Source organism: Lactuca virosa, chromosome 6, assembly GCF_052849685.1.
Source record: "Lactuca virosa cultivar CGN04683 chromosome 6, Lactuca_virosa_CGN04683_v6, whole genome shotgun sequence".
NCBI lineage: Eukaryota > Viridiplantae > Streptophyta > Magnoliopsida > Asterales > Asteraceae > Lactuca > Lactuca virosa.
In genome coordinates, this window is record NC_136431.1 from 131,550,821 (window position 1) to 131,573,676 (window position 22,856).

Genomic DNA, 22,856 nt, shown 5'->3' on the forward strand with positions numbered 1-22,856 from the left:
CACTAACTATATGAGAATGCAAATATCACAACCGCTATCTACTTAAAATCTTCTTAGTGGAAGCGTTTCCTCACCATCATTTTCATGAATCGAAGAGAAACCTTATGACACTTAGATTTTGTGGTGTATGTGTTCCTATCCATGTGAATTTGTCATAACCATAATCACAGGAGTAGGTTAGTGACACTTCCAAATTCATAGGGACTGAACTTGTGCAATCTTAATTTCTTGCCACCTGGTAGCACAATGCCCACCATTGCTTCCGGGTTGTTATGCAAACAATTGAGAACTCATAGAACTCACAAGCATAATCAACTTTCAACTGGAACAGACACAGAAACAAGAATATGTCAACACGATAGGTTACAAACCTCAAGTCGTGGGCTAGTGATTAACAAAACTCTTGATTTAGTTCTTGAAACTATTTCAGAATCATTTAGACTCCCACTATCCTCTTGACATATAAGACTTCTCTTTGTCAAGAACCATTCCTTGACAAAACAAATATTCAAGATCTAGTGCGGATTCTTATCAAGTTAAACACTTCTCATTATTGGTCTTAGCTGGTCTTTGTTTTATCCAAAACATCACAACTTACCAATCTCAAATGTACAAGAATAGGAAACATCTTACTCTACATTTGACAAGTGTTGTGAACTTTCTAAAGACTATGTCACTCAAGTTACAATCTTGGAGTATAACTCCAGGATTTGTTTTTGGCACGAAGTATGAATTATCTTTTGATTTAACCATTTCAACAATTCACGATTCCTCTCCTCAGGCAACAAACACACTAAGGTGTCCTTAGAGGATCAATTGTGATATGGTTCCATAATCACTAAGATAATCATAAAACAAAATACACAAGTACTCTCCCATCTCTTCAGATTGGAGAAACTTTTATCTTTCTGCCTTATTTGATTCTTCTTATTCATTCTGCCATACATTGAAACTTTTCCAATGTTTCAGAATTACACTTAAACTCGTAAGCATAACCATATTTACTAAACTTTAGTAAATCATAACGAATAATCTTATCTATCTTTGTGGTGGACCTGACCAGCACACAACCAAGTGTACCCAATCTTTTAGTCCTTCACTTGACTCACATGTACATGTGAACAAGGAATTAGTCTTAATTTCCCAAAGACGAAAACTTCTCATTCATCATACAATACAAGTTGCATGATTCCAAGTTTCTATCTAACTGAAACTTGGGCGATGAGAATCTTTCCTTATTTGGTAAATTATGATACTACCACAAATGAAAGAATCAAATCCATTTTCAAATATTGCTATTAATGGAAACATATAATCAACAATTTTTCACAAATGCCATTGTAAGGATACTTAAAATAAATAAAATCAAAACTTTTCTTTATTTTAAAACTTTGCGAAAAACTTATCCTTACAACCATATGAAAACCTTGTTGTTATCTATTCCTAAGCAATATGTCTCAACTCTTAAGTAATAGCTCAAAATTCTGATCACCGAACCATGCGATCAAAATCCCTCTTCGCGATAAGAATCAACATATACTTCCTTTAAGTTTCTTCACTTTTCTTTGATTCTTAAAACATCAACATGTGACCCAGTCACATCATGCAATAAGAATCTCAGAATAGAAACTTAATAGAGTTAGACAATGGACTTTACCTGAAGTAGAGTCAAACATTTGACTTTACTATCCTTATGGACTTTTAGGTAAATTTGGCAGCTTCGCAACCAATGCCCTTCCTTTGGCAACAGAAACATATGGACTCTTTGGAAACGGTACATGGGACTATCACAGACTTAGCCTTTCTCTTTACCATTTGGTCAACCGAGTTGACTATGGCCAATCCCTTTCAATTGGGAAGAGAAAGTTTTTCTGGACTTCCAATGTTACCATTGTCAATGTCCATGGAAGTTTGGGAAGTTGATCTTCCAATCAAATTTTGCTTTACCAATGCTCCAAATCATTGTTGATTCAGCATCATCAAGCAAATAGGTAAGATCATTAAGGGTCATGTCGTGATCTGTTATCAGGGAGTGACCAAGTCAACAGCCAGCTACCTTGAGACTTCGACACCCTACTCTCCCGGCTTGTCAATATGTGACTTAATCTCCAAGACCTAAGCACATATAGACTTTGTTTGCCAATAGGGATTGAGTGACTTAGAACTTATCATGTCTTGAAACTTGTGGGATAAGGAGATTTATTGGAGGAGGTGGAGGAAGTGAAGTATGATTTCCAGTCCCACTAATGCATAACAAAGGGATTGATCTTTCACCTTGATTGCCATTCGGGATATCATCTTCATTAGAAAGCTTCTTCCTAAAGATTTGGGAAGACCATAGCTGTCTAAACTAGACATCTATAATGGGAGAAATTCAAGTTAGTTGATTTAAAGTCCTTAATATAACACCCAATATGAAATATTAAGGCTAGGACCCAATAACCTATTTATAACTGGAAGAGGGATGTCGTAATCCAAATTATAAAATAGTTAAAGGTAGGTAAATGACGATTTACCAATTTCCACAATGAAAAACGAAATATAATTAAGTTTTAATTGGATTTGAAACTCCTACATCTTTTGAGATACATTGAACTTTCAATGGCATGTTTGAATCTCGATTGTGCCCTCTCAAGTTTGTGACTGGGATGCCGAGGATCACAAACAAGGTGTGAATAACCATACAAATTGACTTGGCACCCTCAACAATATTACCTAATCGATGTGCCGGTTAACCACACACGCTCCACCGATCTATAATAAAGTCAAGTTACCCTTTGCCACTCTTACTAGTCCATGTTAGTGTGCCGGTTAACCACACACGCTCCACTAACGACTTGGTAAGGTACAAAGTGTAATTTTATGGGCTAGCACCAATTTCACATTTTCCTAAAGTAACTAAGATTGGGAATTTATAATGTATAGTTACTTTATAATTCATTATACTTTTAACGAGTATTTAAAGTCGTATCCTACCCGTTCGGCTAACGACCCTCTACCGATCAAGGAAGCGGTGGGTGAGAGTGGACACCCATTAAGTCACCATTTTATAGCCAACAACCTTATACCCCCCTTATAGACCGGCTTCGTGAATGAGGCCTACTAACGGTAATAATGACATATTCTTATACATATCTATATAATTAAAATTATAATAATAGTATAAGGGTGTATTTTAAACATTTAAAATACTTGGTGGTTTAATCTATTAATTAAACTATACTTAATTTAATTAAACTTAAACCATGTCTTTATGGAATTATTAACTCTTTTAATTAAACACTTTAATTAATTTAATGAAGTCCATAAAGCTTGAATTTTACCTTTAAAAAATTCTAAGAGTTCAATTTGGAATTAAAGTGTAAGGCTTTTCAAATTCCAAAACTTGAGGGCAAGAATTGAAACTATTCCAAGTCTCTTCAATTTGTAACTTATGAGTTTTAATGGTTCATAAAATGAAGACTCTTCATTTTATGAAACCTCTTTAGTTCTTTAATCATAATTAAAAGAAGTGACTTTTGGTTATCCATAACTTGAGGACAAGTTATGGACACCATCATTAGCATTAAGATCATGAATTAAACAAGCATGTAAGTTACACAAAATTCCTATGATCTTCTAAAAAACTCATAAGAACAAATATTCATATCAAACAATTTCAAGAAAATCATATAAACATATACAATACTTGAAAATTGATAAAAGTCATGTAAAATGGGTTAACATAATCATTATCATTTTGAAAAACAAATTTTACAAGTCCAAAACAGATTGGGATAATGATCTTAATCCATTTCCAGCAACAAAACTCGAAAAAACTGTCCAGCACGCTCCTACTCGCCGAGTGCATTATTCTACTCGTCGAGTAGGATGAATTTGTTCATGGACTCTGCGAGTCCTCCCCATGGACTCGGCGAGTCCAGTCGTCAGAGTGCAGAATTTTCGATTTTTAAGCAGTTTTGCATCAAGTATACAGAAAACAATCCTAGGCTCTGATACCACTGATGGGTTTTGAGCATTCTAACACTTCCTAAGTATACATGCAACCCTAATAACCTTGAATCTATGTTTTCTCTATATACATGCAAATTTCCTTTTCAAGGTTATTTCCTAACTAGCATGGCATGGGGATTACATAAAACATAAAACTAGTAGAAATACATACCTTGTTGTTGCTTGGATTCCTTCAAGACTTTGTGAGCCTAGCACCCCAAATGTTGTGCCTCAAATGCTTCACACAACACCACAAAACTTGGAATAACTTGGGAGAATACTTCTAGCACTCAAAATCGGTTATGCCCTCTCTAGTAACACTAGGTCACGATTTTGCTAGCCATAGGGTTCCTTTTATAGTGTTGTCACAATTAGGGTTTACACATGAATGCCCTTAATTGTCATGACTCTTGATTTCTCATGACCCATGGGTTTGTAACTCCCATGGACTATCCATGGAGCTCCATATGGTTATAACCAAACCCATAAACCATGGATCATTAATCCACCATAAAAGAATTGATGATTGTCATAATCAACCCTATATATTTAATTAGTCTCACTTTGATCACTAGATTAATACTAGATTAATACTTGATCAATACTAATTAAATAATACTATTATTAATATATTAGAACTTATAATATATTAATAATCATAAGTGCCTTATTCTCTCATTTAGTCTATCCAAGTATTGCAATGCCATGCAACCCAAATGGACCATGCCGGGTCGGGTCAAGTACATACCAAATAAAGTTATGGACTTAGACACTATATCCAACAAGAACATCTAAGGGTCTATCAAGATTAATTTTTAAAAATATGGACTGAATATGCGTTTGACCATTGCATGAAGAAGATTATATATCATCTCTAATAAATGAAGGTTTTTTGTCATTTGTCACACTCTCATTTAATTTGCCAAATTTCATTTTGTGGTTATTTTGAATTAATTTTTTTTCTACATGTCATTTTATTAGTTTTTCTATTTTACTAAACTAGATTATGGCCCGCGTTAAACGCGGGGAACATATAAAAAAATACATATAAAGGTATAAAAAAGTTGGTACAATAATAAAAAAAGATAAATTAATAGCAATAGACTTAATGTTATTGATAACATTGAAATGTTTGAAAAAAACAATGAAATAAATAAATATCTATAATCGTTGAAAGATCTCTTTATAAACAACATTTTTTGTTTTATTAGTTGGACGACTTTCATCGTTACATATGAGTACCTTCAATCTTTTTTTACTTGTGACGCGATAAACGACATATAACTGGTATGAGTGAACGGGCCTATGCAAGTAGGATATCCAAAATTTGATAATGTTCGTCCTTGACTTGTTAATGACAAGGGTCAATCAATGTTTCATCATTATAGAATTGTATAATGAAAAATCTACCAATTATAGTTATAGCAACATACTTCCATCTTTTAAAATAGCAAAAAAAAAATCCCACCATTGGTAACCAGTTATGTAATATTTTTCTTGACACATGATATATTACTATAACGTTTTTCTGCCTTACAGAATCAGGGTCCAATTACATAATCTTTTTCTGCCTAGGGACCAATTATGTATTATTTTTCACCACAAGGACCAATTATGTAGTCTTTTTCTACACATGCACCATTTCTGTTATGTTTTCTTGCATTGCGATTATTGGTAAAGAGTCATATGTATGATGTTTTTATGGGTCAAAATGAGCTTTATTTTGCTTTGGTATATAAGATGTGTATTTAAAAACGTTATAAACTCTTGAGTGTAGACTATATAAAAATAAAAAATAAAAAATAGAAAATAGAAAAAAATAAAAACAAAAAAAACAAAAAAAAAATCAATGATAATTACAATAAATTGTTATTTTGCAATTAGCCATAAGTATGTTGCTATGTTGGTAAGAAGAGGTGCTTTAGAAATTATTCAGAAAAATAATTACTCAGAAAAACGACTCTTTAGCAACATATAAGGTATCCAAGGCAATCCAACAACTATTCAGAAAACGACTCTTTAGCAACATATAATGTATAAAAAAATTCAACCAAAAAGAGTAATTAAAATAAATCCAACCATTTAATTATTACAAATGTTGATTGTTTGAAAAAATAAATTAAATTGAGTAATTAAAAAAATCACAAGAATGAACAACATAGTTGGATGGTTGTAATTATCAAACATAATAAACAATGTACAAAAAAGCCACATAGAAAAATCAATGAATTCATCCACTTGTAGTAGCAACAACAAAAACCACGGAAAAAAACATAAAAACAATGCACAAAATGTTTATTATAACCACTCATGTAAAAACCAATAAGAAAATATGATTTTGCAACAACCATGGTTAATAAAAAAAAATTGGTCGACATAAAGACAAAAAACATTGCTTAATGCATATATATATATATATATATATATATATATATATATATATATATATATATATATATATATATATATATATATATATATATATCGGGCTTGCAAAATTTATAAAAATGGCTCACCTAAAAATTTGATTCCCATAGCTTTTGGAATTGTGATCAAAACACATTATAGACCAACCTAATATGAAAACCACCAGGACTTGATTTTTTAGTTGACCATATACTATCCCTGTTTCCATGGCTACTGCTACTGCTACCAGAAACAATAACCCAACCAAAACCAACATCTATTATAATACAACCAAAACCATGTTTGGTTTTCATATTATGAAGGTTGGTTTTGGGTGGGATGAAATGTATAATGTTTCTTCCGAAATTTAAAATCTGGCTTTCTCTTCTAATTCGCTCAAAGACTCATCTTTCAAGCACGATTCTTGTTTTGCTTTATCAAGCTTCACGATCAACATCAAAACTTATCCAAATATTACTTCAAATGCACAATTTTAAATAAATAAATCAAAATAGATGACAATATATATATATATATATATATATATATATATATATATATATATATATATATATATATATATATATAACTTACTTATCATAATTTTTATGAATTGAGCCCATCTTATGTTACCTTTTGATTAAAGGTCTTATTTAATGCTAAAGTTTTCCTTCCTTCCAAATGGATTAATGATAATTTAAAAACATTATTTGTTGCCATTGTGTGGTAGCAAGGATTGCTAATTAAGCTTAACCATTAGGTTGTATCATACCTTCGTCAAATTTGAGATGAAGTCTAATGTGTTTTGCATTCCTGAAATTTAAACAAAAACGTAAATAAAAAAAATCATCTTAAAAATAAACATATATGGTTAACTAAATGGAGCATTTTTTTTTATTTCTACTTCCATGTGAAGACATATTTTGCTAGGTTTTCCCCATTCTCCTAACATACCTGAACTTGTATTTAGTGCTTTTAGATGTAATCGACAACCAAATCCAACATGTATGTTGTGTTCATTCGCCACAAATATCATATACAAAGATTCTTAGTAGATATTTAAGAAGGATAATTGATTAACAAAAAAATGGTCTTACATTGTTCATATTCATGATAAGTTACCATACAAAGATTCTTTCACTTATGTGTGTTCCCCTTACCTAGAAAAGTACAAAAATTGCAGTTTTTATCATCCTCATGATAAGTTTGAAGTTCCAATTGACAAATAGCTAAGATTGTTTAAATTTCTATTATGCTTCGTGGATGGGTCGCACAACCCCTTTTAGCCTGCTCCTTAAAGGCTATTGTCTTCGAACTACAATAATTATTTTGTGACAGATAACTTAGAGGAACTCATTGGCAAACTCAGTTGATGACTTAAACCAGTTGAAGCATGTATTCTCCGTTCTTCTTTCTAGTCACTAAAATATAGTATAATAAAGAAATTAATGAGAGTAAGTTTCTACTTCTTGTAATCAACCCAAACTAAATGCAAGAAATAGAAACTTAATTGTATTCATTAGTTGGGGGCCATTTGCTCGTTTCTCTAGAGAACCAAACATAAAAATCTCTTTCTCGAATATTGAATAATGGAAGAACGCAGTGCTCGTTTACAAGATTGAGTGTGTATGAGATGTGAACCTATACATGAAATTAAAATTCAGAGGTTAGGATTAAAAAAAAATCAGATATCATATATTGAGAAAATTAAAACCCAACTTTATTAGATATTTCAACGTGTTCCCTCCATCTAGAGAAATATGTTAACGTTCATATTCGAATTGAAACACAAAGAGATAGAATAGTCCATCCATCATTGCTAACCATTTGTGACCACCAAGCTTTTTTAATTTGATAATCAATTGTTAAAAGTTATGTAAGGTTAAGATAATCTGCATTATTTACCAATCAGTAAAATACTTAGACCCTATATAATTAGAAAATGAAAACCATAATCGTTGTCTATCAAATTACTAAAAGTGAGTATTGTAGCTTGAAGAGGCAAATGGGTATTTGGTGGTATATGAAAAGGAAATGATGTACAAGTTTTCATGTATAATTAATACAACAATTATTACAGAGCATCAAAAAAGTATATGCATTTTTTGGTTGTGTGGTCTTCAATAAACCAAGCGACTATATATGGTTTTGGAAAAGTTCTTTGAACAAAAAAATGAAACAAACATATGTTCGTTTGGATTGAAGATTTCATGAAAATTGAAGATTTTGAAACTCTTTTGGTTCAGGCATTTTATCAAACAACTAATATGCATCCCAAATAAATATATATTACTGTTAAAATGGAAGCCACCTAAACCCATAAGAATCAATTTCATTAAATAAATGACGTAATAACAATGTAAAACTTATAACAGGAACTGGGTTAATTGCAAAAATAATAACCCATCACAATACCATAAGACACTTTCAAGAAAAGTCACTTTCAAGAATTAGTTCTGATGTTTAATTTTCAGGCAAGACATAAAAGGATACATGGCAAGATCCAACATTTTTATTAGGAAAATCGATAAAAAATAATAAAAATAAAGTGTACCTTAAGAAGAAAGAAAGCATATGTGGGAGTAATTAACCTCAATTTCAAGTTGTTGGGGAAGAACACGATGCATGAAATGTATAGACAAAGAAGATGTAAGACGGAGAAGATAAGTAGCTTGAAATATATAACAATATGCTCAAGAATTACTTGTTTTGATGTTATTTTCATTAACGTGTGACACAGAACTCTCCTAATTTTGTGGGAAACATTATCAGGGCGTTTTAGGTAGATTAAATATGAAATTACCATTGAACGTTAACAACACCCTACTCTTCACTTAATTTTATGTGACAATCCGAAATTTTTATCTTGTACTCTTATTCAAATCAATGAAGGTCAGACTCGTTTTTGCTATCTTCTAGCACTGTTTGGAGTCAATTAAAGTGTTTAAAACTTAGTATAATCAGGGGATGAGTCGTGGGACGAGTATTGTGAGTGTAACACCTTGCAAATGAGCCAAACACACCAACACAAGGTGTGTGCGGCCACACACCCATCCCAACCGCACACTCTTCCCTATATATTCAACACTTAGTCATTTTTGAACACTTTTCCACTTCTTCAAGACTAGAACTCGAAATCCTCTCAAGTATCATCCAAATCTTCATCTTGATCTTCATAAAAGTATGTAATTCTTCCTTTTGATTTGTTGATTCACGACCCTAACTAGCAAAACCCTTTGCTTTGATCCATGAAAACATCCATTTTTAGTCAAGAACACCAAGAACACACACTAGTTTTGGACCTTAATCACCCTTTCAAGCCTCTATAACGTGTATACACTTATCATAACTTGTTATATGCTAAGAGCACTTGATGATATACTAGAAAAACACGATTTTATCATCTTCATAAAGGGTGTGCGGCCGCACACATCATGGTGGCCGCACACACCCTTTTTAGGTCCAAAAATGGCAATAAACTCCATATAAGGCTAAAGCTTGAAGTAAGAAACCTTCCTAGATGAGTCCTAAAGCCTTAAAATACGTTTTGGCACATTTCATAGGGAGTGTGCGGCCGCACACACACCCTGGCCGCACACCCTGGCCGCACACACACAAATATTGTGCATTTTGACCATACACTCCCTTGTATAGCCATATACCCCTTATATACAATCATATATGGTTGTAACACTTCAAAATAAGTGTTTACTAGTCCCTAAGGTGGTTCCAATTCAATAATTAGTTGTTATAAGCACTAATTGTATTCATATATGTATCATTATATGTTAAATAGGATCCGCGTGTGTGCTCAAGTCTTCACTTAACACTTAGCATCCTATCCAGCACTTTCATCCAAACCACTCACTACAGGTGAGTTCATACCCCTTAATCAACCTTTTAAATGATTTTAAATGCTTTTATGGGGGGTAATACAAGTTGAACTATTATAGTTATTATATCAATCACATGTGATTAATAACTACCAAACAAGTGGATTTCTTACTTTTCAAACTGTGTTATCAAACAAACTACTTCAAACTGTTTTTACAAACTCTTTTACATGTTAAATACCTTTATTAAACTCTTTTAAACTTAAACTTTGTTAAATGTATATCTATATAGATATAGTTATATAAGTGGGATTGAAAGGACTTAGGACTGATAGCTCACCTTGCTTCCTGTTCCTTGTTTGGTTGTGGACTTAGGGTATCGGTTATTTGTCCGAAGGTCGTTTGAATCTTAGTTATATATTATGTATATGTGTATAGATATAAAAGTTCCTTCATTCAGTTCAATACCTTTGGGTAGCAAAGGTATACAAACATGTTTATACATACAAACAACATCACTAGTAAACTATAATAGGTATAGTTTAGGAAGTTACAATACTATTACTAGAACAGTGAAACATACAATGAGTCAGTTCATACATGAGTCAATACACACTATGATGAGAAACAAACATTACATACAGATAGAGAATACTATAACGAGAAACAAACGATAACATACAGAGAGAACATACTTTTATGAGAAACAGAGAGAACATACATTCATACTAGACAGAGAGAGAACATACAATACAACTAGTACATACAATACATATACAAGAACACTACTACAATTATGTGAGCCACGTAATGGGGCATGGCATCACCTGTCATGGCTCGTTTTGTATCTGGAATCTCCTTAAGTGGAGAGCGTTGAGTTTGTGTATAGATCTATACTGGATTGACTATCCTACACCTTGTTGCTCGCTACAGTGGGACTTGCAAGTCTACGGGTGCCAAACGTCATTCCTTCCGACGTCTTTCATCGTCGTGTTTTTAGTCGGTAGTATGGTACAGGCATATCACATGGTACTTTAATTAACAATTAGTTAGTACAGCAGTAGTTACTTAATACAACACTACAATACTATTTTATTTCCCCATTGCATTCACTTTATGATCTTCACACAATGAACAATAATGTAAGAACTATATTTTTGGTTACTGATAGTCAGATTTGGGAAAATACATACTCTTACAAGAGACTTACATACAAACATTTGATGCCTTGGTCGAAGGCTGCTTTTAGTAGAAAACATAGGGTTTTCTAGGAGATTTCAAACAATTACAAACATTTACAAACATTTACAAACTTATACATCAAGTACTTACAAACGCTTTCATACAAACACAGACACTAAAATACTTATGATCTCACCAGCTTTAAAGCTGATAAACTCTTTCAAAATAACTTGTATTCTCAGGTCACCAGTAGACAGGTACCGGTGCCAGGTTTTGAGAAGATGGAGCTCGTTCAAGACTCATCTCATATTTTGATTTACATTTTTGGTGTCTATTAAACTTAATAGAACACACTTGTATTAAATTATATTATTAATGCAATGGATGATGTTGTTGCTTGTTTACTACTATGCATTGTTGTGATACTGTACATGACGTCCTCCACCCCCGAACGATTCCGTCGTTCCGGTTTTGGGATGTGACATTTTATAAGCGATTTTATTAAGATTAAGTAAAAAAAGAAACACCTACATATATCTGAATCTATTAATTTTTTTATAAATTAAGTGCATTACATAAAAAAGAAACAACCCCTTACTCCATTCCTTCCTTCCTGAGCACCACACCCGCAAATCTTCCTTCTTTCTTCTTGAAAAAAAAGGCAAAATGTTTATTCTTGGTTCCTACAAACGTCATCATCTGAAAAATGAAGAACATAAAAGTGATTAAATCAATTAAATCGAAATTTTATACCTGTCATCGACTATCAAATAGTAGGAAATCATACATAGGCCAAATGAGAGACGAAAGTAGGTAATCGAGTATGTGATTTGAATCGATTACACAAACGTAAAACCCTAAAACTGAAAACCCAATTGAGTTTGTTACCTGTGCTAAGAGTCGGTTGTTGCTATAACTTCAAATCGAATTACAATAGAAGGAACAAGCACTGGAATAGCATAATAGCAGCAGTCCAAGCACAAATCGAAGGGTTTTCCATTTGTGTTCTTTTTCGAAGCTATAGTTTTAGAGAGAAATTAAAGATGAGGAACTTAAATGGTTGTGCAACCATTTAAAATAGGAAAATCCGTAACTCCAAATCATTTTCCTGATTTTATGCCATTATAGAGTATAAGATTTATGGTAACTCTTTTAAAATTATTTGAAATCTGGATGCAAGATAATATGATAGTAATTTCTTTAGGCGGGAAACAAGACATGTGTAAATGGTGATGTCAGAAAAATGATCCAAGGGTGGAAATCTATTAATGAAATGCAATCAAAGGCTCTGATTTCTTTATTTGGGAATTAAGGTTTTTTTTAATAACTAGATTATGACCCGCGTAAAACGCGGGGGAACATATAAAATTGTACATATAAAGGTATAAAAAAGATGGCGCTACTAAAAAAAAGATAAAGTAACAGAAACAGACTTAGCATTATTGGTAACATTGATATGTCTGAAAAAAAAAACAATTAAAACATGAATATCTATAATCGTTGAAGGACTTCTTTGTAGACATAACTTTTTGTTTTATTAGTTGGACGACCTTCCTCGTCATATATAAGTACCTTCTGTCTTTTTTCACTTGTGACGCTAGAAACAAAAAACATATAACTGACAATGGGTGAAGACAGGCCTACGCAAATATAATCCAACATTTGATAATTATTGTCATTGACTTTTGTTAATGGCCATAACAAAATAAACAACTATGGGGAATTGCCTCCGCTGAAAACATAATGAGATTCTTTTATTAGATGAGGTTAACTTCATGCAAGGTATATAATTAGTCTCGTTGAAATCTAGCATATATGATTCAGGCTTTAGTGACGTGTCTTCCAAGTCTAACAATCTGTAATCTAGTACCATTGCATAGTCATTTGGTTTGGTCGATATTACGAAGTAACATGACTGAAACACCTATTTTTAGTGTAAGTTTATGGTTGGAAATTCTATATGCCTTAAAACCATTCAACACTACTAAAGAGTAGATTGATTCCTCAAAAAAATCTTGTAACTCTATCTCACGTAAAGAATTTGAACTCATATATGTTTTCTCTTCATCTTTCATCAATCCTAAAATGTAGTCATTGGTAGCATCAACTCTTCATTTGTAGGGACCAAAATAGCTTTATCTTGAAAATATGATGGATCATCAAGATGGTTTTCAAATGATGGATAAATGGTGGATACAATTGAATGAATATGGTCACCTGTAGAGTAAACGACAACGTCTTCTGTAAATTTAACTTCAACTTCACCATCATTAGGGCCACCGTTATTACCTTCACCAATTTTAAGAATCCACTCATTAAATGTTTTTGTCTCATCAAAATCATTAGTTAGACAACCAAACTAAAGCCTCATGTTTACGGTTAAACTTAAAACTGTACATTCATGCCATAATTTGGATGAATATGATGCCTGCATAATATCCGAACGATTGCCTCTTTGTATTGCTGGAAGAATTTGTCTAAAGTCACCTCCAAATAAAATGGTCTTGCCCCCAAACGATTCTGGAAGATAAATACCTACAAAGCAATGATATCCTCTTTGTCGACCATATTTGATGTATAGAATTCACTGTCATTGAACTGTTCGTCAGAGTTTACTAATATTTTTGTATTGACATGTGATATCCTTATAGACAATGCCACATAAAGTTGGCCAGGTGAGAAACTGATTATGGGAGATAAATACTTACATTTGGAATTGTTTTTCCCTGAGCTTTATTGATTTTCATTGCGAAACATAATCAAATTCGAAATTGTTTTCTTATCAACTTGAATGGAAACATGTCATCTTCATGCGGACATAGAGGAATCCTTGGACCAAATCTCTAGAATAGTTTATTTCGACTATTACTGATGCAGCGGTACCAAATAGTTTCTTTCGATGATTAGTTTCATACGATTATTTAGGGGTTTAAGGTTTAGAGGGAGGGTGTGTTGCAATAAATATTAGCATATTGGTTAAAAAATGGGACTTATTTATGAATGCAAATTTGTATATGTTCTTAGCAGGAACATGCTATACTTTAAAGAACACGGAATATATTGTTCTTGTATAATCTCCCATTCATATATAAGTATACATTAATCCTAAACAAAATAAATAGTTATTTTGTCAAAATATATGTTTAAAAAACTAAAATAATATGTGAAGTTTATTTTAAAACAGGTTGATGCTAGTACTCTTTTTCGTAATATGATTTTCATATATGAAAAACATAAACCATGATTAGTTTTATAATTTGACAAATTAAAACATGATTACTTTTATATATTTAGACAAATTTTTTGTATAAAATTTTTTTGGAACATAATTAATCGTTTAAAGGTCATAATGAAATAGAGAATCGATTAATTGGTTACTATACTATTTTTATTTTTATAAGGTGGTAACCTCGTTATGTCTTATTTAAAAACTTATATTATAATATATATATATATATATATATATATATATATATATATATATATATATATATATATATATGATAAATACAAAATAAATTAATATATTGCTATAATTCTACTTTTATTCCACAAATAAATAAGTACGATTATAATGTAAATTATTTTAAAATAAGCTAAATAAGTAATCAGATTTACATGATAATTATATAAATTTTAGAATTAAGACAATTAATAAAATAAAAAGATTATGGTTTAACTTTTGTATTATTAACGTAATAGTATATAAAGAGGAATAGTATTGGTTTTTAAATGATTTTACAAAATGATTATTTAAAACCAGTTATTCAAACCTTATTATTGTAAAAAAAAACGTTACTGTCAAAATAGCTATTAGATATTTCACAAAGAAAAGACAACACTCTCATATATGTAGGTATTATAGGTATTTATCCTTTGTACATGTTAAAGTAGTAAAATCAACAGGGGAAGCTAAACAATTTACGATATACCTAAATAATCAAATGCATAACAACTCGATAACATTAATTGAAAATGTTCAAGGTTTAATGTTGGAAGTTTGATGTACAATTTGGGAATTGATTCAAGATTTACTACGGTTCAAAGTTCGTTGCCTGTTTTGGAGGATTACTCAAAGTACATTGCTAATCTCAGTGGGGTCACTGATATGGTTGATGGTCTGATCTTGGTTGATGTGATGTGTTATTCTCAATCATGAAATCAATATGGATAGTCCACAGACCATATGTTGAGTAAACCTAAGTGAAGCATTTTGACACATTTAGAACAACATAAATCCATTACCTTGCATGGGAGAGTTGGGTAGGGTCAATCAATTTTTACAAAAAGACCTTATTACAGTGAATTAAGAACATCAGGTCCTGAATATGCAACATTGTTTTGTATATTGATCACATTCTTTCTGGTAAAAAAAATCCTTCAAAGGTTTCATGGTAATGATCATTAGAAAGTACAAAACATGTCAACTAACTTTTTAGCTTTATTACATCTCGAAGTTATTTCATATGAACATCTAAATGGTGTGTAAGTTATTAAAATGAATAAATATTTTGAATAAATTGGGTTAGTCAAAACTGGGTTTTTTTTTCTTGTTCGGGTTGTCATATTAGGATTTTATACTTTTCCAAAAAGATTTCTCCACATATGTTCATCAAGGTAGGAATTCAAGGAATCTACCTGCAGTTAAAGAATTCCAAAAAAAGCTATTTTGAAAACTACGATGCTATTAATGAATTCTTTTGCAAAGTTCAACGCTATTGATGAAATTCGCTTCAAGAACACTTTCCTACAAATGAGCTTCAATGTAGGAAAAAATGAAACGTTTCAATATCATCTAAAAATAATCCAAAAAAAATATATTTTTTAAAGTACAATGCCGTTAATGAACTTTTTTTTTTTTTGCAAATTTTAATACTAAAAACAAATTTTCCCTAGAAAATTGTCATATTAATGACCTACTAATTAAAATTTAAATTTCTATACTACATAAATGGTTCGCTTGTGAACAAAAGTACATAAATGGTCCATATTTGAAATGTTTTTTTTACATAAATGGTCTATATGCGAAAAAAAAATGAAAATGTATTTTCCATTAACAAATATTTTTAAAAAAATCCTATACCCTTGCCTCTTTCATAAGGAACAAAAAGTCAAAATCTTCGTTTGTACTCTTTAATAGAGTGTAATATTTAAAGAGTTACCAAATTACCCTTGATCCTAGACATGAGTGACCACACCTTGTAGCCATCACTTCTACAACATTTAAAAAAAATTACAAAGAATGTTATAAAAAAAACAAACTATAGTTATGATATCTCTTATAGGGTACATATTATTATTGAAATTAATGCCAACAAAAATCTTCAATATCCAAGTGGCTCTAAATACAACTACCCTCCAGTTTTATGGCCCTTGACTTCACCTCACTCCCAAGTAGAAACAGTGCCTCAAATACTCTAAAAAACCTAAAAGATTAAAATATACACACAAAAAGATGACAATGGTAAAATGAACTTTCAAATATAACAACAATATTTTATAGACAATACTACAAACAAGCTAGAAACATGCAAATAGAGACGAAAGAACATCAAAATTAGATTAACATCATACACTCATTTAGTCTTATCTTTCTACTTCCCTTATAGGAGTTTATAAAACATTTTCTGTTTTGTGATGGATTTCTGAATTACTTATTTGAGATATGTGAGGTTGCAATGAACGGAACAAAAAAATGGAATGGATAGGTAATCGTAAAAGCAAGATAATAGAATGAGTAATTCCATTCCATAAACATGTTTGTGAGGCATGGAATGGAACATAATGAAATTTTCATACTATTTTTATGTTATATATTGCAATTTAAATTATAAAGATAACCCTTCACATATTTTTGTTTAGTTATTATTATGTAATTAAAAATGGTTTATATTGCAACTTTTATACTAATATCTTCTCTTATTGCTGAGAAAACCTTGATACTCACAATATTCCCAACCCTATTTTCAAGAGTGTAGGGTGTACCTATTTATCATTGAGAAAGTAAACTCAATAAGAAGATTCAAACCAGTTAAACGAAAGAATAAGGTTGTGCAAGGTTCTTACTATACTTCTCGGCATGCCCGGACAATGCAAGGTAATAAAAAATCTGCTAATTAACCAAAATTAATCAATCCCAAACATTTTCCAATAAGATTTATTGATGTAATCTATTTACATGGTATACTAAAACTTTGTCTTTTCTTTGCTATTGAGTCTAAAAGATGTTTTTTTTATAATATTATAAAAGGATTGGTGAATAACTTATTTCTGAGAGTCCAATTTGTATTTTTATAAAAAGATGTTTTTTACAATAAATCAAAACACATATTACCACTGGGTTTTGCTGAATTGCAGAATATGTGGATCACTCACTGGTATAAGGGTTTGAATTCCATCTCCAAATCCAGGAATATAGACATTGACTCGAGTATATCTTCCATTCACGACCTGGTAAGTCATAAAAAAATCATTGACTAAATTCATATATAAAAATAAAAAATAAAATCGACATATACAAATTCACTACCTAATGGACATATCTTCCAAATCGAAACAATGGATGAGAGGTAGTGGTGTTGCTGTTTCCATCCTTTTGCTCTCCAGGTACCTATAACTTAAAAAATCAAAATCAACAATACAAATCATAAGAACAAAAATCGAAGCAGATTCAGAAAACATAATCATTATGGATTTAAACTTAAATCGAAAGGTTTTATAGATTGGAACTTCATAGTTGAAACAAAATAAAAGAAACATAATCTAAAACGTACCCATAATCGATCTAAACGATCAAATTAAAGTAGAATCCAAAGAAAATTTATATCTATATCATTCCTTCTTCTTCCATGATGATCGAACACATGACTGATCCACACAGATCGAAGCCCACATATATTGTATTTCTTCTTTCCCTCATTTTCTTCTCCACTACAAAACTTATGTTAGATAATTTATGTAAATAAATGAGGGAGAGAGCGTAGGGGTACTGGTAATGAGGGGTGGGGCGTATTTTTTCATTTTATTTTTGGTGAGATTTAATTGTCATTAATAGAATTCCTAATTTAATTTATTTTATTTTTGGTGAGATTTAATTGTCATTAATAGAATTCCTAATTTAATTCATTTTATTTTTGGTGATTTAATTGTCAATTAATAGAATTCCTAATTTAATTTATTTTATTTTTGGTGAGATTTAATTGTCATTAATAAAATTTATAATTAAAACGTAATATACGTTTTATAAAATTTATGGACAAAAATAAAGAGGTTCACAAAGATGATGTCAACAAATAATCCAATGGTGGAAAATATAAGATTAAAATACAATCAATGACCCTGATTTCTTCAATTTAGAATTAAGGGTTCTCTTTTAATAATATTTAGAGATTATTAAGATTTTATATAATTTTTTAATATAATAATTGCAATAAATATAGTAATAAATGAATATCAATTTCATTAATAACTTACCTTTTTAGTTTCAAAATTCTCAAAATTAAAGCTCATTAGTTTTCTTTAATTTATTTAAATTATTTGTTTAACTTGAAAAAAAATAAAAAATATTTCTATTATAATAATTCATTATTTTTCTTATTTTTTATAAATTTAAAATTTTCTATTTTGATATTTATATTTATTTTTTTTAAATTAATCCATATAATACTAATTCATATAATTTAGTCATAAAAAATAAATATGTGATAGAAAGAGTCGAAAAAGGAGCCGGAGAGCAAAAAATCACACATTTTTTCACATTGGGTTTTCCCTTTCTTTATCGTGATTTCTGCATATCTCTCTCTCTCTCTCTCTCTCTCTCTCTCTCTCAATATCCAGCTTCCCTCACAGAATCGCCAGACCAATACATCATTTTTAACCACTCTGCACTCGTTTTCACCCCATCCATGAGCGTTTAGGAAAAATTCATTCTTTCTTTATCCGTTTCCTTGCACACAATTGACAAAGAAATGGGTTCTTTAATTGATCTTAATCTCTACCCTGATCCTCCTAACACCACCACTATCGCCACCGGCTACGCCGATACTGCTGCAATCTCGATCATCCCGAAAGTTGAACCCAAACTGGAACCTCTCGATGAATCAGTTGATGTCCCACCAGAATCCAACTCTAACCCTATTTTGGGTCTCATTTCACAGCCGACCACAGCACTAGTCGAACATTCCGAAGTAGACGAAAACAATGTCTATTCAGAATACAATAGGATATCGGAGATGTTTCGAACGGCATTTGCTAAGGACATGGAGACGTACGACGAAATTCAAGCCACGGATCCTGACGCGCAAGCAATCGTGCCGGTTCCCGAAGAAAACCAACTTTCTACCGTCGTTGTGCCGTCTCGCCGGAAGAATCCATCAAGGTCGTCGGAATTGGTTAGAGTTACAAACCTTGGAATCGAGGACGAGAGGTACTTTCGAGACGTGGTAAGGAAAACGAGGATGATTTATGATTCGCTTAGGGTATTAGTCGTTATGGCAGACGATAAACGTAGGTCTTTCGGAATCGTCTCTACTCCCCGTGCCCGGGGCGATCTGAAAGCTTCTGCGGTGATGAAAGACCGCGGCCTATGGTTGAATCGAGACAAGCGGATTGTTGGGGAGATTCCTGGGGTTCACGTCGGCGATGTATTCTTTTTCAGAATGGAATTATGCGTTGTGGGGATGCACGGCCAAGTGCAAGCAGGGATTGATTACTTAACCTCGAATCAGAGCTCCAATAGGGAACCGATTGCCACCAGTGTGATTGTTTCCGGTGGGTATGAAGATGATGAAGATGCTGGCGATGTTATTGTCTACACTGGTCATGGCGGACAAGATAAGAATAACAAGCAAGTCGTTCATCAGAAATTGGAAGGTGGGAATCTTGCGATGGAAAGAAGCATGCATTATGGAATCGAGGTAAGAGTAATCCGTGGGTTTAAGTATGAAGGTAGTCCCAGTGGGAAAGTTTACGTTTATGATGGACTTTACAAAATCATCGAAGCTTGGTTTGATGTGGGTAAATCTGGTTTTGGAGTGTATAAGTTCAAGCTTGTTAGAATGGAAAACCAAACTGAAATGGGTAGTGCACTTCTTAAACTTGCAGAGAATCTTAGGACAAAACCTTTAGAGGTTAGGCCTGTTGGATATGTTAGCTTTGATATATCAATGAAGAAAGAAAACATCCCAGTGTTTCTATTCAATGACATTGATAGCAATCACGAACCAATGTACTATGACTATTTAAAGACAACTGTTTTCCCCCCTTTTGTGTATCATCACGTAGGAGGTGGGTGCATGTGTGTCGCGGGATGTTCAAAAGATTGTTTTTGTGCTCAGAAGAATGGTGGTGAGTTTGCTTATGATTCAAACGGTCTTCTTGTGAGAGGGAAGCCACTGATATTCGAATGTGGACCTTTCTGCCGTTGTCCTCCTAATTGTCAAAACCGTGTAAGCCAAAAGGGTGTGAGAAACCGTTTTGAAGTTTTTAGATCAAGGGAAACCGGTTGGGGAGTTAGATCACTAGATTTGATACAAGCGGGTTCTTTTATTTGTGAATATAGTGGGCTTGTTCTTACAAGAGAGCAAGCACAACTTTTTACCATGAATGGTGATAGTTTAATTTATCCGAATCGATTCAGTGAGAGATGGGCAGAATGGGGTGATTTGAGTCAAATATTTTCTGATTATGTAAGACCATCATACCCTTGTGTCCCTCCTTTGGATTTTGCGATGGATGTTTCAAGAATGAGGAATCTTGCGTGTTATATGAGTCACAGTTCATCTCCAAATGTGTTGGTGCAGTTGGTGTTGTATGATCACTCGAATCTTGCGTTTCCTCATCTTATGCTTTTTGCTATGGAGAATATTCCTCCATTACGAGAGCTTAGTGTTGATTATGGACAGGCTGATGAGTGGATGGGGAAGCTATCCATTACTAATTAAATCAATTCTCATCCTCTATTCTCATTTTTGGTTTTTTTTTTTTTTTTTTTTTTTTTTTATCATGCAGACTCTTGGATGCATCATGTTCTGAGGTAACTAGATTCTCACATTATGGAAAGTTTTTCCTTTTTTGTTATGGTCTGAGCTCTTTAAATGCAAGAAATAACAATCTACTTTCATCTATTTGTTTATTATTCTACTTACATTTTTTTCTTATTACAGCACTGTACTTTGTAAAATCGACCCATGTATAGCAATGCCATCCACATACAAAGCAATTTTCACTGCTATAATTGGGAAGATTTTTCAAAGTACAATGTGCTAATAAGAAAAATTATAAAAGTACAATGTTAAAATTTGGTAGATTCTTCAAAGTACAATGCCTTAATAAGGAAAATATTGAAAATAAAATGTTGTTACAGAAAGAAATAAAAGTAGGATGCTGCAATATACAAATAAAATTTCGTATGTCACCATCAAGTTTAATCATATTGATTTGGCTATTTCCTACCCTGTTAATGGAATATTTTTATTTTTCCCATCTAATCAGTATAATATATGTTAATATTTTTATTGCATATCATATGAAACTTGCCATTGGATAAGGATTAACAGGTATATGCTAATTTTCACATGAACTTTGTTGCTTCTTGTTAGGTACAAGGTGTAGAAGCCTAAAATATGTTGTGTCAAAAGATTTGCAACCTTTTCAAGAAAAGGCTTCACCAATTTCGTGTCCTGTTGTCAAATTGTGAGCAAATTTCAACATCTGATGGGAATAATACATTCAGACATTTTCAGAGATAAAGTAGGTGTATGCAATTGCTGACAAGTTTAGATACATGTATGTAGAATGTAGTATGTTTTATTGTAGACTTTCATATGTTAGGATCACCAATCTTAGTGGTTTAATGTGATAATATTAGCGTGTATATATTAAGTTCCTATTTATTACAATTTTAGTAGAGCAACTGTATCCGACATCTTCAAATGAGTTGTTTCTGGTCTATATTTTTTCATTTGAGGAGGGATTGCTTAAGCTTGATTTCTTCTTGTATTGACATTATTCCATTTATCTCATCTTTCTCTTTGTAATTTTGGTTCTATTTGATAAAATTGTGTTAATTAGTGGTCTAGGTGATTTATAAGGTCTTTGAGGCAAACAAGACAAGACATGATACAACATGTTCTCTCTGTTTGTTAGTCTAGAGACAATTTACAATTTATATACAAGATGTCAATGCCTTCCTCACAGACCGATGAAGAAGTGCTTTTCAAAACAAATAAATAATAAAAAATTGTAACAAATTTTTATTACTGTTTTTGGGTATGTATAGTTTGTACAGGATAAGTTATTGTTTAGACAATCATAATGTTTGTTACTTTCTTTGAATAAATACCCTTCCATCTGTCATCACAGGAAGGTCAATGCACGGGGAACCCAACTAAGTAATCCTCACGTGAATCCACTAACGGGAACTACTTTCTGTGCAATTAATCT

At 31.9% G+C, this 22,856-nt stretch overlaps 1 protein-coding gene across 1 annotated transcript; it reads left to right on the forward strand.

The window, feature by feature from the left end:
• The first annotated feature begins 19,144 nt into the window (after nt 1-19,144).
• SUVH9 (SU(VAR)3-9 homolog 9) lies at nt 19,145-22,400 on the forward strand. Its single transcript, XM_079055374.1, has 2 exons — nt 19,145-21,447; nt 22,013-22,400. The coding sequence occupies exon 1, from the start codon at nt 19,382-19,384 to the stop codon at nt 21,353-21,355; it is 1,974 nt and encodes a 657-aa protein (XP_078911500.1). The 5' UTR covers nt 19,145-19,381; the 3' UTR covers nt 21,356-21,447; nt 22,013-22,400.
• The last annotated feature ends 456 nt before the right edge of the window (nt 22,401-22,856 follow it).

Bases quoted from the DNA above. Each gene is read 5' to 3' on its own strand.
- SUVH9 (XM_079055374.1), top strand. From the start codon at position 19,382: ATGGGTTCTTTAATTGATCTTAATCTCTACCCTGATCCTCCTAACACC.